A 16,399-nucleotide genomic window follows, 5' to 3' on the forward strand; every position below is an offset into this window, starting at 1 on the left:
ACATGTAATGTGTTTACTACAGGCCCATCTTTGAAGTTCTGTCACTTAAATCACAAAATTTCTGCTTGTTGAGCTGTGTTCAGATAGCTCATAAGCAACTCCTACAAAGCTAAACAGACTTCACAAAATTAGAAGTCCTTAAAGCACTAACACAATTAACTTTGTAAAGTTGTTTCATTGAATGGGAAAAGCTTTTCTAAAAATATTTTTAGGTACTGTGTTGTTTTTTGTATTTAATGTGACAGTCTTGACATATCTTGGCAGCCAATAGTTTATTTGAACCCAAATCTGTGATGAAGGAATCTGAAATATGGTTTGCTTAACAAGTTTGTTTTTCTGTATTAATTTGAACATTATATACTGCTGGACCTACACTGTCAACAGGAAAACTTCTCAGTTTTGGTTAAGCACATTTTCCTCCTGGCCATATTGGCTGCTTAAAATGTACTTGAACCGACTTGTACACCTGGATTTGTTAGTTTCCCTCTTCTGTCAGCTCACTCTTCCACCCAGATTTGAATTCCTGCCCTCCAGCACAACCTTACTCAGAAACCTCTCATCCTCCTGCTCCATCAGGCCAGTGCCTTCCCTCACTGAAAACATGTTGTTGCAATTTCTACAAATCATGGAAGAAAATTACATAATCTTAAAAGCTATTGCTCTGCTCATTGCATTAAATATTCATGTTTCTACCCTTCTATTTCCATGCCCTCTCACAAGCGCCTCAGCTCACACTGGGGCACCTTCTGCCATCGGGGGGCTCAGCGTCCCGGCCTGCACTCTCAGCACAACCATGCAATGTCCCCGCAGTCTTTCACTGCCATTATAGGAAAGGATTAACTCTTTAATTGCTTTTACATAAACAATAGGCAATCACAGCTTTTATATTGTCAGTGCTTGCTGCAAGCTTTTTTTCCTTAAGCACCAACCCAAGGAACAGATTTTTGCAATTTGGAGCTGCTCAGTCAGTTCGGATGGCTTTTTAATCTCTAGAGGCCAGATGGAAGCATGATCCTTCACCATTGCATGTTTTGCATAATGTAGGGATTGGAATTAAATTTTGTTTGTACATAGTCATAGATGTGTAAGTATATAAATATTTTTCCTTTCCATCCATGCATTTTCTCTTCTACTGTTTTGTTTTGAGTTGTTTTTTTTTAATGACAGCTTTCTACAGGGGAAAACTGTCACAAACAAGCAAATGCTATGCCCTGAAAGAAAAGCTTACACAGAAGAAAACAATGATTTTGGTCAAGGAGATTTGAGACAGAACCTGACACTCAAGTGCTAAGTTTCTGAGAGATGATGACTTACCTTGGTTTCAGGGCCCTGATTAAACTGCTGTTGGACTGATGTGGAATGGTGTTATTTTAATATTTGTTCTGAAGCTTTATTTCAGACTCTCCTACAATCCTAACTGATTTTGGTTGTATTTATGGATTTATTCTTTGCTGTCAACTGCAATCAACTGATTAAAATCCATAAATAATAAACATCAGGTTTCAATTTAAGATGCAGTAACAAGATGCTATCAGAAGAAGTTTTACGTACTTTGGCAGCTTTTTATAGCTGCCTCCCCCCCAGAGCAAGGTCCTGACACGTTCCTTGTGAGAAGAGCAAATGTTTTTCCCCCATGTTTGTCCAGACCCACGTGACAAATCCTACATGGCAACTGAAGGAGAGGACACTCACACACCTGTTTGTGGAAGGGTTATATAAGAAGTCCGAAGACATATTTTAGCATCTACCAGTAAGATGAGCGACTCGACCTGCTTTACCCCTCACAGGATACATAATAATAAATTAACAACTAAAAAACGTAAAAAAAAAAAAGACATACTAACATGAAAAAACACATTTTATTGCACTTAAGTTATAAGAAAATAAAATTTCTAAGTGAATCAAACCATAGACACAATCCCTTTAAAGGTTGTTTTCCTCCATCATGTCAGGTTGTTACATAACTAAAATTAACCAACTGGAATCTGATTGTTTTAAATCAGACTATAAATAAAACAAAAACAAAAGGAGGAAAAAAGATCGCCTAGGATACAGTGTTAAACCACTTTCACAGTTCAGCTTGAGTTGTGGCTCTTGGAGAATGAGGCAAACCATTTGACTCTTTCTTTTCTCATTTTGTTTGCATGTGACATCTTTACAAAAACTTAAGTTTTTGCTCTGTCAGTTCCTCCCAGAAATAACTGTAACAGTTGTTTTTTTCTCAATACTGTAAAACACTAAGACTGACCAGCAACTTTATTTTAATTTTTGTATTTTATAATATTTTTAAAAAATTTTGTCAGTTTTTTTTTTTAATGTATGTTCATTCCATTCACCACAGCCCTCACAAAGAAAAATTTCCCCACAGAACAGGCTGCAATAGCTTTGTTCCAAGGAATGTGTTTTAATTTTTGCCCAGAAAAAAGAAAATAAGCTTTGCACACACACTCAATTCTTTATTTGCAGGCAAACTTCACTCTTAATTGTCTGAAACTCTTCCACTCTCAGCCTCTTAGAGGCACAGTTGGCTCAAGTTTCAGTGGCAAAAAGTCTTTTTCTGTAACCAAACTAGAGCAAATTTGGAATTCAGTCTGGGACTAAAACGTCACAGCAGAAAAAAAAATAAAAAAAAATAATTTGCTTTTCTTTCTTTCATTTAGCAGCATAAATAAGTTTGGCCACTGGGAATACAGTACAGGGGTGGGACAACAATCCCGTAATTGAAGACCTACTTCTAGCACCAGCATTGCGAATTAAATCCATCAGAGGACTCTCAAAATCCAGGACAACTTGCCACCTCAGAGCAACTTATGCATTGAAGAGTGTAGATGGAAGCAACAGTAAATAGATTAAACAGAGGCTAATACTGTGATTGACATTGGCAATGGTTGGCAAAAAAAAAAAGAAAAAGAGGAATAAAGAAAAAAAAGAAAAAGCTCTGATAAAACTGTACAAAACAATTCACAGTAATATTTTAGCTTTTCCACACCAGGAATGGACTCTTTGTTTTTGTTTGTTTTTTCTCATTGCAGATGCTCTCTAGTTTTTGAAAGCCAGCCAGTGACTGCTGGTGGAGGTTGGAAGGGACCCTGGGCAGTCTGCTCCAACCCCCGGCTCGGAGCGGGGCTGGGGACAGCGCGTTGCTCGGAGGGGCTGCGGCACCCGGGCTGGCCCGGGGGCTGAGCGGGCTCGCCTGTGCAGCTCGTCTCAACAGCTTTGTGGTAAAATAACCTGTTAACAACAACTGTAACTTTTTTTTTTTTTTTCACTCCAAATGGCTCAATGAGCATTTGGAGGAAAGTAAAGAAATTAATTGCACCTGGTTTCATTTCTAAAGTTGGATTTTTGCAAAGCTGCCCCGGTCAAAAGTGTAGCCTTTTTATGTGATGAGACAGCAAAAGCCTCTCTTGTCAGTTATAATTTGTCATCTTTGTCTTCTCCTTCGTAGTCTGTAGGTCTTTAGGATCTGTTGCCCCAAGGCAACATCCTGCACCACCAAGGACAAGGGATTTTTTTCCTTTTTCTTTTTTTTCTTTTTTCTTTTTTTTTCAGGGGGGAGGGAAAGGAGAACATCGTCTACACGTTTGGACAAATTCATCTTTCTGCCCTTCACTTCATATCGACGTCAAAGTCCAACACCAGCAGCTTTGTTTCCTCAGTCCCGTTGCGGCTCCCGACTGCACACACCAGCTTTGTGTTGGAAGCTCTGATTCGCCACACGACACCTCCGCTTCCCCCGCTCTCCAATGTGACTAGATTTCGGATAAATTCACCCGTTTTCAAGTCCCAAAGTTTTACAGTCCCATCATCTGAGCTGGTAATTACAAAGTTCTTGTTGAACTGTAAACAGGTCACAGCACTCTGATGCTTGTTGGGACCTGTAAGGGTAAACAAAAACATTTCTGTTTGTAATTAATTAGAAAGCAATGTCAGGCAATGCTGCATCTAGAATAAACACCTCGCTATTTGCATACAGCTCTTTCCATCTATTAGAACTATTAGAGAACTATCTGCTTTATCTCCTGGGTTTGTATAGTAAAAGGTGCAGAAGCCTTGCCATGCTTTCAAAAAGTGAAAGCAGATATAAAAAAATTCCCCAGTATCTTCTTCTTTGTTTCAGTGATCTCATTGTGCTGTATGTTGGCAGCTGGGCACACTGGACATCAATGAAAATGAACTTAACCATCCTCAATGAGGTAAGAGTTTGTCTTCAAGATCCTTTGAGGTGTTATTATGAGATTACTCCATCAGTAAATACTGACAGTTATATGCTGACATATAAATATATATGTTAAAGCAGCAGAGTTTGCTTTACAGGGAAATTTAATTTTCTGCTCCAGCCAGCACTGCTGCATATGATATATGAAAATGATATAAGACCTTTTTTGTGGGGAGAAACACAAGCCTGTGTTTGTGTGCATGACGCCTAAGTGGTAACTGTCAACAAGGAGAAAAAAACTCTTTCTTTTTACTGAAATAAGGAAAACATCTTCCACTTGCATCTCTTGATTTATTGCAACAGACAGTGTACTTTGCCTCCTGATCCAATTAAACTGTAGGCTTTGAAACATTCAAGTGACCCCTAAATAAATACATAGACTGTCTATTTTGAGATGTAATTTCCTACGTATTTCTGTGGCTTATTAGGCTAATATACCCATAGCAAATTGCTATCAGTCCAGACCATCTGCCTTTCATAATAGGCAAGTGATTTGAATAGATTAGATTAAATACATTTTGTTCTTCTAGTTCAGAAAAAGATCATACAGCTGTCATCAGAAAAATATTTAAGTTTTAAGTGGCCATTGCTTGCTTCTTTGTACGTAATTATTTTTAAGTTTTTTAATGTAAAATCTGCAGTACAGATCACTGTAGGCTGCTTGATTGACATGAAGGTAGTTTAAACTTACCTTGCAATGTCTGTAAACATTGTCCTGTTTTAATGTCCCAGATTTTGACTGTAGAATCAGCATTCCCAGACACAAGTATATTGTCCTTGAGTTCCATTCCACTTGTGAGTGACTGGTGGCCTGTCAGAGTGTGAATGCAGTTGCCTGTCTCCACATCCCAAACTCGGATGGAAGTGTCAAGAGATCCACTCACCACATGGATACCATCAAACTACAAGAAAGGTAAATCTATTACAAACAATTATATTAGGACCTTACAAAGAAGGCTATTAAGCATTTAATTCACTAAATGCAAGGTTAGATACTATATATATTCAGAAACTGCAGTACAAAGTAAGAACTCAGTAGAGATGGGGGTGTTTTGATACCTCGTGGTCAGTGCAATTTTCTGTTCAAGACATGTGGGCTCTTGAGGGACATGGTTTGAAAAGAGACTCTGAACCACTGGTCTTTGAAATGCAATACATCTCCTTTAAACACAGCAGATCCTGACTAACCTGCAATGTGCAACAGTAAGAGAAAGTACTTTTCCTAAAGGAGATGTTAAAAAGCCAACCCTGCTTTTTACAATCCAAGGGAGTTTAAGCAGGAGAAAAATCATCTACACAAAAGTCACAACATGAATGTTATTGAAAAATCTGGAATTTTGCTGTTTGTAACCCTAATTGTGTACAATAAGGAAGTGTAACTTTCCATCATTGCAGGGAAAGCCTACAGGCTAAGAGATGAGATTCTTTTGACCAAGAGGACTGACCATGTAGAACAGAAAGGTGGAAAATAGCTTGAGCTATAGTGACAATGACACAAGAGTCCAGAATTCTCAAAAAAAAAAAGGAAAAAGCAATAGAATAAAACCAGTGAGCTTCAAGAAAGAATACTTAAAAAACCCTAGACTTCCTTCCCATGAGGATTTTATGTATCTATTCTCTGAGGGGAAGAAGAGTTCAGGACAGTTGGCAGTTTCTTAAAGACACAAGCTATCCTGTGTGAAAGAAAGATAGGAAGTATTGTAAATTACTGAGACCCACTTGGCTGAACCACAAGGAATTGTACAAAAAGTAGAAACTAGATCAATAGATGTGCATAAAAGAGCACAGTGGGACAAAACCAGAAAGGCAGGGCACAACACAAGATAAAACTAGCAAGAGCCATTTCACTATTGTGTAAAAAAGTCCCAACCAAAAACATCACAAAACAAAACAAAACCACACCAAGAGGAAGGCCAAAAAAGCCCTCATTTATCCTTAGTGGGAAGGACACACTGATTGAGGCCAGCTATTTAACTTCTTTTTGTCTCAGTCCTCAGCCATGTGAGCGTAGGTTCACAGCCCCAATGACAAATGAGTACAAGTTTTTGCTAGAATGGGGGAACAAAATCACATAAGGCAAGTTGTTTTAAGACAGTCTCAGAGACATCTGCTGCTATCTTTGAGAACCATGGAAGATAGACAAGTTTCAGATGGCAATTACAATTCCCTCCTTTATTGAAGAAAATGGGATAGGGGAATTATGGATCAATCAGCCTAACTTCAATTTCCACAAGGAACTTTTTAGCCCTTTGTAATGTGGTAAGTAGCAGCAAACACAGATTTGTGGGAAAATTGTCTTAACCAATATGATTTTTTTTCCATGACAGAGTAAAAAGCCATGTGAAACAGCAAATGTCTTGGTTGTATTTTCACAAAGAGGGAGACAAATTTGAGGCAGGGATACTATTACTTTGTTCAGAGTACTATCAGAGATAGCAGAAAGAGTTTCAGAGAGGTCTGGCATTTACTATTTTCATCAGGATTTGAGTGACATTTGAAACAGTAGAACTGACCAAAGGCAAAGAGTGTAGAAGTCAAGTGAAAAGTGTGAGGATTTGAACTTGGCAGGGAATGAATGAGGGTACAGCTGCAGCCTGGGAGAAGGGAGGCTGGACAGGAATCTTGGTTATATTTAAGGCAATCTGACACTACTTGTCCATGTGGACTGACTGGTACCTGATAAGGCAAGGACCAAACCCAGTTAAGGGAACTAGACTATCTGGGGCTGCTGCTTCTTATAAGACCTGCAGAAAATGAGTATCTTAGATCTCTGCAGTCAGACATGGTTGGGCATGGCATCTAGATTCAAAAGAATGAAGAGTGACTGCCACACAGACTGCTTATCTGCTGTATGCACTGCATTCCTGGTGAAAATACACTAAAAAAGACCCTCTGGTATCTGAATGGAAGGCATAAGAAAATGTCCTTTCAGTTCTAGCAAGCACTGATAAGACTCTGACTGGACCCTCTTTTGGGTCTCCTGCTTTCAAAAGAGGATGGAAAATAATCTGACTTCAAATAAAAAGACAAGGACTGCCAGATAGCCCAACAGACTTAGGAACACTAGAAAATATTTTTCTATCCTTAAAAGAATTAAACCTGATTGATGTAACAAATTTTGAATTCTTTTGAATCCCCCTTAAGTAATTGTGTTCCCTGTTCATAAGGTATTCAGAAAGAAAGGTTTAAGGCTGGGCATGCAGAGGAATTGATGGTGCTGCAGTGAAACAAACAATGGTTTGGATCAGTGAGTTATCCATGAACCTTGAAAATCTGAGGGTTACTGCAAAGGCATGTAACTGCTGCATAAGGATCTCTGGAAAATATTAGGTCTACACATGGAGAAATATGGAGATATTATAGAGCCTGCCCTGGAGGACTGGCTTATTCCATCTGATTATTCTATTTATGGGAATTCTGCTGTTTGGGGCTATTTCAGGCTGAAAGACAGGAGCCATTAAGCAATTTTAAAGAATCTTTCTGCTCCAAACCTTAAGCATCTGTAGCCTCCAGCTTGCCCTCCCTGACCCCCTTCCCCTTTGTTTCAGAACATATTGATGTGCAACATAACCCAGTCATTTGATCCATTATTACTACAGTATCAGCTAGACATAAATATTTGTAAGCCAAAACAAGAGCCAGTGGTGAAGACAAGGCAGAAAGACCCCTGTTCCCAAACTGCCCCACACAAAATAAATCCTCAGACTATGTTTGTGAGGTAAGTAGGTAGGTAGGTAGGTAGGTAGGTAGTAGAGCATTTTTAACTTGCTTTCTGCTTGTCTAGAGAACACTCCTCAGCATATGAATGTAAGAGAAAGGCTGGAGTTTTTGATAGATTTTGCTACATATTTTTGGGAAAGGAAACCAATTAGGAACTTTGTTCATATTTAATATATTATGGGGAAATATGAAATACTTTATGAAAAATGTCTCTAGCACTGAGCTTCACTTTCTGAGTCACAAACCAGAGCAGTTACATGCTGAATGCCATTTCCCAGTTTTGAACTGTCTTTGTTGATTTCTTTTTCAAGTCCTGCCAGACTGTGGTGTGAACAGGCACAAGCATGAAATTAATTTCTTTTGCCTTTCAATGCCTGGAAGTGATGCTTTGACTCCATGAATGAACAAGATGATGTTTTGGGTTAGTAAAGGTAAGAAGACCCAAGACATGAGCTCTGTGTGTATCTTTGCCAGTTTTGTGGGTAACTGGTTGGCAATAGAGAGATGCCACAAAGCAGCACCATAAAAACTTGCACCTTCATTAACATGTTGCTGTTGAAACAGTCTCACACTTGTATATCTGGCCTGTACTTAGAGAAGAGGAAGCAGAAAGCTGGAGATTTACATAGGATCATTAAAATTTTAGGTTCAGCCTTACTCTGAATTACAGTTTAGAATTGGAAGATGGGACTAGAAAATGAGGATAAACAGAACTCCATAAATTAGAACATTAATCCAATAGGGGTTTTGGCACAGTGTCAATTCCTATATCCTCTGATTTATTCAAAACAGTAAGTTTGGAATTCTTGAGGAAAGCAAAAACATAATTCCAAAATACATGCAAGATTTGAAAAAAAATCTCAACCAAACAACCCATCAATCCACAACAACATTACTTGCTGGTATAGAGACCTGGGCTTTATTGTACTGGCTCCTTTAAAAAAATGCTACTCTAAAGAAGTTTCTAAATAAAGACAATGTATAACTAGTGTAACAAAACGAAAGAGGGATTATTACAGATGCCTCTGTATGCTTGTGGTCTGTATAATTCTGTACTAGGTACCCACAACTTAATAACAATGAAATAAACTGACTTTAAACATTACTTAAGGAAACTAAAGCAGCAGATAAAAAGCACATACCTGTAACGAGTAGACTCTGTTAGTATGCCCTTGCAGTGTGTGCAGACAGGTCTCTGTCTCTGGATCCCACACTTTGACCATAAAATCATATGCACCACTTACAACCCTTCTGCCATCATACTGAACGCACCGAACTGCGGCGACGTGGCCCATCAGGACGTGCAGGCACTGGCCCGTCTCTATGTCCCACACTCGCAGCGTCGCGTCGCGAGAGCCACTGACCACCCTGCAGCAACGAGAGCCCCTCTGCGCTCAGCACCGGACATGGAAGCACCACAGCAGTCAAACCTGGCTACACGTGGCTTCTGAGATTTAACTGGGGACATTAGATAGAGTTGGTGCAGCAGCCACCAAAGTTCTGGCCTGGTGTGACATTGTAATGGGGTCTCAAATGACTGGAGGGCCATTCTTCCTTTCTCTACTCACCTCCTCAGGATCTGTCTAATTGAGATAATTAGCAATCAGCATTTAAAAAGGCTCTTCATTCCTGAACAATGTCACGAGAAATTCTGTTGGCTGTTGTATCTACCTATGAACATGGTGAGCTCCAGCCAGTGCTACAGGCATCCTGTTTTAATAATCGAATTGAATAATTATAACAAATAAACAAAGATCTTCCAAAATTTCACTTTTAGTAAAGTAACAGCTATTCTGCTTGATTTTTTTTTTTCAGTTTATACTTCTATAAGGTTTTTTAGGCAATAACAGAAATGAGATGGAATGAACATTAATGGAATTTATATAGAAAAACCTCATCAGTTCAAAAAATAAGAAATGCAACCAACAATCTGTCAACAACTCCATACCACAGCCAAATAACAGAGCTCAGCTAATGTTTGTTGAATCAAGACATGATTATTGCAAAAATTATGTTATAATCAGTTAAAATGTAAATAAAATACGGCAGTGAAATACTTAGACGATTATTTGGTAAAATGAGTAGAAGTTTGTAGCATTGACAAAAGAAGAAATTATTCTGTGTGGGAGACTGGATCATGGTGTAACAAAGAATTAGCTTTGAAATAACGCAGACTGTGACTTTTTGAAGTACATGACTCAATTTCCAGTTCTTCATTTAGTATTCTCATGCTTCTGCTCCTATTAATCATCTCCTCCCTTGTGTCGATGTATGTTTTGCCTGGTTTGTGTTTCCCTGGGTGCTGGATGAGGTCCCCCGGTTTCAGGAGCACTTCCTGTGAGCAGGAGTGTACAATGCGGGGCCAGGCTGTGGCTGGAGCTCTGCAGCAAGGCTCACTCACCTTTTCTCGTGGAGGTGCATGCAGCGCACGGTGGAGGTGTGTCCGTACAGCGTGTGGATGCACTCCCCGGTCTCAGCGTTCCACACTTTCAACGTTCTGTCTGTGGAGCCACTGATGATGATATTGTCCCTCATCTGTGATGACCACACTCCTCCTGTGTGCCCAACCAGTGTTCTCAAACACTGAAAAGAAAAGAAACATTTTCCTTAGTTATCCTTTTGACACAGGGGAACGGATACTTTAAGAAAAAGCAATCTTGGAGGTAAGAGTCAGCTCTCATAGCAAGAGCCAGAAGACCCCTGGAAACTTCTTTCTCATCTAATAAAAAATTCCCCTTTTTAAAAAATATTCATCAAATTTCTCTCTCAACTGTTGGTACTTCAACTATAACGAATTTTTCTCGTAATCTTTCCCTTGACAAACTAAGCCGTCTTTCCACATTTCTCAATCCAAGGACATGTTTTGCAGCCCTGAGTCATATTCCTGGCATCTTTCTGAGTCACTGCAGGATTTCCAATAGCTTTTTGAAGCGTGTTAGAAGAGGAGAGAGCACACACTTGGTAGTTTAACCACCAATCTATAAACCATATATTTTTGCTGTATTTTTCTGTCTATTTATCCAAGAAACACTGCTCTCTGTAAACCACAGCTACAGCACCCCTCCTGCAAAACCATGTTTCAGACTTTCCTGTTGCCCAGGAGAGAATCCCACACTACATTAGCACAGCCTCCCTTCTCTGATCCCAAATGCATGACATGATTTCTCACCATGTACAGACAGTGTTTGCTCACACCTTCCCCTATAAAACCCCTGTCGGCCCGGAACAATGGCTCGTCTCTGTCTCCCAGGCTGCTTTCCCTACAAGTAATGACTATATATGCTTTCCCACCAGGCAGCAATAAATGCTAATTAGTACAGACAAGGAAAGATCCTTGCAAGACTCCTCTAGAAAGATACTCCATGAAGATTCTGCATTTACTTTAACAACATGATCTCTATAATTACCCATTTTCTAACCCATTTAAATATGTGCCATGTTGATTTTTGCATTATTCTATTTTTTTTCAGTTCTGTCATGGGGATAGAGTCTTTCAGTGCACACAGCCATCTACTTCTGCACTATTATTTTTATCAGTCAAACCTGTAACTGCATGAGAAAAGAGGTCAAGGCAGTTTGAGGATCTCTTTTTCTGTAATCTAATGCTAAGTGGCATTAATTGCCGTGGCCTTCCTTTAACTGTTAGTTGACTCCTCTTGATGCAGTCCAATATTTTTTATCTGAGATAATGTATCCTAAATACCCAGTCTTTCAGTTTACTCTATTTAAACATTGATGCATTTTGGCCTCCTAACTGTCCTGTCCTGGATCTTCTCCTTGTGATCATACCTTTAATGCACTAATATTAAGCCAAAAGTTACTTCAGGAAAAAAAAAAATCAAACACAGGTTATCTGGATCAACTCTAATAGGAAAAACCACAACTTCTGTAGTAAGCATGAGTTTCTGCTGAAATGTTCTATTATCACTGCATGCTGTATTTCCATCACATGAATTTTCTTCCAAAGTATTTTTTCTGCATCAGTAACGGTATAGTAATTCCTGTTGTTAATATCCTGTTCTTTCTAGCATCCTTGAAAATAATTTGCTTTTTTGTTTTACTGTTCTTTAACAATTTTTTAACCAGTTTTCTGCAATTACTGGCTCCTGGCTTAATTCACTGCTATCAAAACCATCGTTTTCAGTTCATAGCTGATGTTCATTTCTCCAGTTCTCTTTTTTCTTATTTCATCCAATGTGCTCATATTTTAAGAAATCATCCTGTTAAAGAAGCAAGAACACAGAATCCTTATTTTAGGCTTTACATCTGTCAAGGGAATTATTTAGTCATGTTCATTTGCACAAACCAACCTTTAGGGTTTCTTTATTTTATTAATTCTTCAGCATCAGTAAGCATGAGGGCTGATACAGCATGCTTCCATCTTTCAGACACAATTTCTGGCTCTCTTAAAGGTTTGGGGTAAATGGCCACACTAGGTTTTGCAATTACTTTCAAAAAATTACTGAACAGTAATTGTTAAGTCATGCCACTGTGCTTAATTTGATATATTTAAGGGAACATTTTGCTTTTGGGAGTGCGGTATGTACAAAGAAAGTATTTTTCATTTGTGTTTAGGTTGCCCTTTTCAATTAAAATAGACACACATTTCATTATGGGATCCCTCATTAGACAGTGTGTTGTAGGGAAGCCAACAGCAGCAGGGTGAGGCTGCCTATGGCTCTTAATTTTATTCTTACCCACAGTAGGATTAGCAATCCCTTCAAGGATCTTCTGGGCATGCAATGACAAATGCTGAATACATTCAGCTTCCACATTATGAAGTGGATACCTTTCACATCTTAAACACGTTATCCTCAGCAGCTGTCCTGTTGTCATCTATACCATTAAATCCAAGCTAAGTGCACACAATACCAGTCTAAAAGGAAAAAGTAGTTTCCCCAAGGCCTTTTCTACACCCTTGGTCGGTCAGTCACCTCAGAAAAAAAACCTGTGGGCTGAGTAGCTGTGATGTTCTAACATGACTGAAATGCTCAGAACTGTCTTTTTGATTGCACATATTGTTTTGCTCCTCTAAGCCAGAATTAAATTATTGAAGCTTATTAAATTCCTGCCTGAGCTGGATCTAATTTAATAGGAAATATTTAAACCTAAAGCAAGTTAATTTTTTTTTTTTTTCTGGCTCAGCAATATAAGAGCTTGGAAAGAAAAACAAACTCTGTATTTGAAATCTGAGCCAGTAAAATGAACACTCCATTGCAAAAACTTGAAAACAATAGAAAGAATGCTAGAAGATAAGTGAGAAAAAGAGATAGAGGGGTAGATGCAGCCTAAGTTAAGCTTTAAGGAAGATAAAGTAATGTTTCTGTCCAAATTCTTTAAAATCCATGTCACAATCGACTCCACAAGAATAGCAGAATTGCCAAGAGAACAAGGATATATGCCAGTGGTAACACGAGCAGCATTGCAATTTCACATCAAGGTGACTTTTTTGAACTGGAGGAGTTTCTGTGTGGGAAAAGGCAACTCACATGTTTATCCGGTACATCTTCCAAGTCCTGCCCCAGAGCACCCAAGGCCACCCCGCAGCGCGGTGTGATGGCCCAGCAGCCCTTTTGCTGTGCCATGCCCTGCCTGTGCTCACTTCCCAGGGAACGCAGCAGAGCAGGCACCTCACCTTGCCTGTCACTGCTGACCACACTTTGAGCGTGTTGTCGTCGGAGCCGCTCACGATGCGGTTCCCGCAGAACTGCAGGCACGTGATCACGTGGTCGTCGTGGCCCTTCAGCACCTGGCAACCAAGAACACAAAAGCAACAGTCACAATTTAATGCAGGAGATTAGAGAAGCAGGAGAAACAAAGTGCTCTTCTGATTCATAAATTACAAAATGCTAGAGTTGCTTCAGTAATAATAAGGCCCCTTAATCCCGTGTGTCAAGTCTAATTTACCGCCAGCTGGGACCAAAGAAGGTGCTTCCCTCCTTCCATGGAGTGATGATGCATTGCTTATCAGGCAACTACAGCTACTGCAAGCCTCCTGAAAGTACCAGGAAAAAGCAATAACAAAAGTGGGCTGAATTAGTAACTGGACACTGCTCTATTCCTCTGCAGTTATTCCATCTCTTTATTTTTCAGTTGATTTTCAATTTACTGTTACCTTTTGTTTCAATCTTGAATGAAAAGGATGGGCTGATTATTTGCTGTGTATTTGTATTTCAGTGGTCAAGGCTGACTACATCTATTTTTTTCCCTTATCAGCCAAGCATTGTATTTTGTTAAATGCCAGTCAGCACCAAAGTCAAAAACTGGAAAACCATCAACTCAATTAAATGCAAACAAAAGCAACAATTCCATGTGCTGGGAATGTGGACTGGAATGTTGCTTTATAGAGGTGGGATTTTCAGTGCTTGATTTTGGAAAAACTGTAATTTTGTATATCTTGTATATTGCAGTACAGCAAAAGAAAAAAATCCTCAGCAAAATATATAGGATGAAGAATTTTTTATTTAAGATATCCAAACGTTTTTTAAGATGTTTGTTGAAATGAAATGGCATTTGGATAAAGCCAGAGGCTGTAATTTTAATAATAATTCCAAGATAACTTGATGTGGCATATCAACGCAAGAAATACAGAACCGTTGCCAGAGATGCACATAAGTCACGGCCAAATAAACAGCAGGATATAGCCATAGGTTTTCCAAGGGAATTCTTCTGTTCTTTTTTTATTTTGTTATTTCTAATTAAGAAAACAGGTAAATTGCTTAAAACTTTAAAAAGCCATGAATATGGGTTTTCTTGACATTTCTGGCTGCTTGTTCATTATCAGGTTTGATTAGAGAGTTGCTATTTTATTTACAAAAGGTTTGAAATATTGCTTCATGTCTTCATTTGGAAAGGTTGCAATGATAAATACCAATGTCATTAAAATAATTTTAACATTTAGAAAACCCCACAGACATCTTAACACAGAATGAAGTGATTGTCTTGTGCTGCTCAATTTAGAAGAATATATTTAAAAATAAAGCATGAATTAATCACAGAACAGTCGTGGACTATTTTAGGTTGCAACATGACCCAGGCTCTACCAATACATATGTATACACCTATATATGTACAATATACGTGTCTGTATGTTTAAATATAAGTATTTCAAATCAATTTTCCATGATTACCTGTCTCAAAGAGACTGGCATATTTATAATAATTCCCAAAATTGTACAGGAATTCTTAGAAGAGCGGTGAAAGGGTTCTGCAGTATGAAGTGTAACACATTGCCAAAATGGTGGCCAAAATATAATTTAAATCCAGGGTGGGTTAAAACACGAATTATTTTTTTCTGTAGCAGCAATTCACTGCTTTTTGTGCATGGATAGTCTTGTTTGTCCAAAGGAAAGAGGCCAAGGCACGAGCTGCTCCTGCTTTGTTCACGGCCCCGTGCACAGAGCTCAGAACCTCACCTTGGGCGATTTCAGCTCTCCTCGCCGCCAGTTGGTATCAATCCTGTGCTGTCTGATGTAGGCGCTTTTCCACGGACTGTGTATAAAGCCTGGCTTTATTACTTTCCTCCTCTTGATATGCAATGGTTCATCAATCCCTAAAATGGAATTTAAAAAAAGGGGGGGAGGGGAAGAGATGAGGCCACCCCACAGAAAACACTTTCCCTCCCAAACCTTTACCATGACCCCTGACATTAAAATATGGCAGAAATGTAACAATCTCCTGCATGCCAACATTTGTGTGTCAGTGACACCATCCTGCTCCTCAGAGATTTATACTCTCTCTGTCCTTGTCAGTTCAGCATAATCATTACCATAATCACAACTGAAAATGCTCTAGTTCATCATTCCTTGCTGGCAACCTCCTAGCTCGGGTTTGGATCCCCCTTTCTGAGGCAATGCAGCAGAATATTGCCTTTTACAAATGGGCACTGTCCAAAAACCTCCTTAACTATTTACATGCTTATTCTGGAACAGTTCGAGAAGTCAACCTTTCTCTCTGTGGTTCTCCACTCTGGTCACCCATCTTCATTACCTTTAAGTTCACTGTGACTCCGGGTATTAGTGAGCTTTTAATTACTTTCTTGATCTGAAAGGCGGAGTGCTTTTGGCATTGTCCTCTCTTGGCTGGAATTTAAGTTTAGCTATGCCATTTCTGACTTGACACTTAAGCAGCAGAGCTTTGTTTTACCCTTGCTACTACAGATACAGCTTTTTTTACAATTCTCTCACCCTGCTCTCTTTTCTATGCAGCTCTTCTCTCCACTGCATTTCATTACTGGCAGGAGTCTTGTGTCTTGCCAGTATGTGGATTTCACTCTTCCGCCTTTAGCTCCGTCTCTGCCTGCAACCTTGAATTAAGGGCTCCTTCGTGTTACTGAGCAGCTCACTGAGGCTAAGCAGGCTGCAATACTGGCCTGCTTGCCTGTGCTCTCCTACCTGGATGTATTTAGTCTTACTTGTAATCTCACAAATGTAAGCTCATTTCCCTCTCAACCTTCTTTTT

The 16,399-nt window shown here is 39.2% G+C and overlaps 1 protein-coding gene across 2 annotated transcripts in view; it reads right to left on the reverse strand.

Moving 5' to 3' along the window:
* Positions 1–1,840: 1,840 nt before the first annotated feature.
* Positions 1,841–16,399, reverse strand: part of FBXW7 (F-box and WD repeat domain containing 7) — a 177,025-nt gene continuing 162,466 nt past the window's right edge. For both annotated transcript variants that reach the window (XM_074541146.1, XM_074541147.1), the window contains 6 exons: positions 15,355–15,491; positions 13,575–13,688; positions 10,341–10,522; positions 9,082–9,307; positions 4,911–5,121; positions 1,841–3,878 (listed from right to left, as the gene is read on the reverse strand). In XM_074541146.1, the coding sequence (XP_074397247.1) occupies positions 3,610–3,878; positions 4,911–5,121; positions 9,082–9,307; positions 10,341–10,522; positions 13,575–13,688; positions 15,355–15,491 (1,139 nt within the window). In that variant the 3' untranslated portion in view covers positions 1,841–3,609. The remainder of the gene's footprint in view (positions 3,879–4,910; positions 5,122–9,081; positions 9,308–10,340; positions 10,523–13,574; positions 13,689–15,354; positions 15,492–16,399) is intronic.

Source organism: Zonotrichia albicollis, chromosome 5 (assembly GCF_047830755.1).
Source record: "Zonotrichia albicollis isolate bZonAlb1 chromosome 5, bZonAlb1.hap1, whole genome shotgun sequence".
Classification (NCBI taxonomy): Eukaryota; Metazoa; Chordata; class Aves; order Passeriformes; family Passerellidae; genus Zonotrichia; species Zonotrichia albicollis.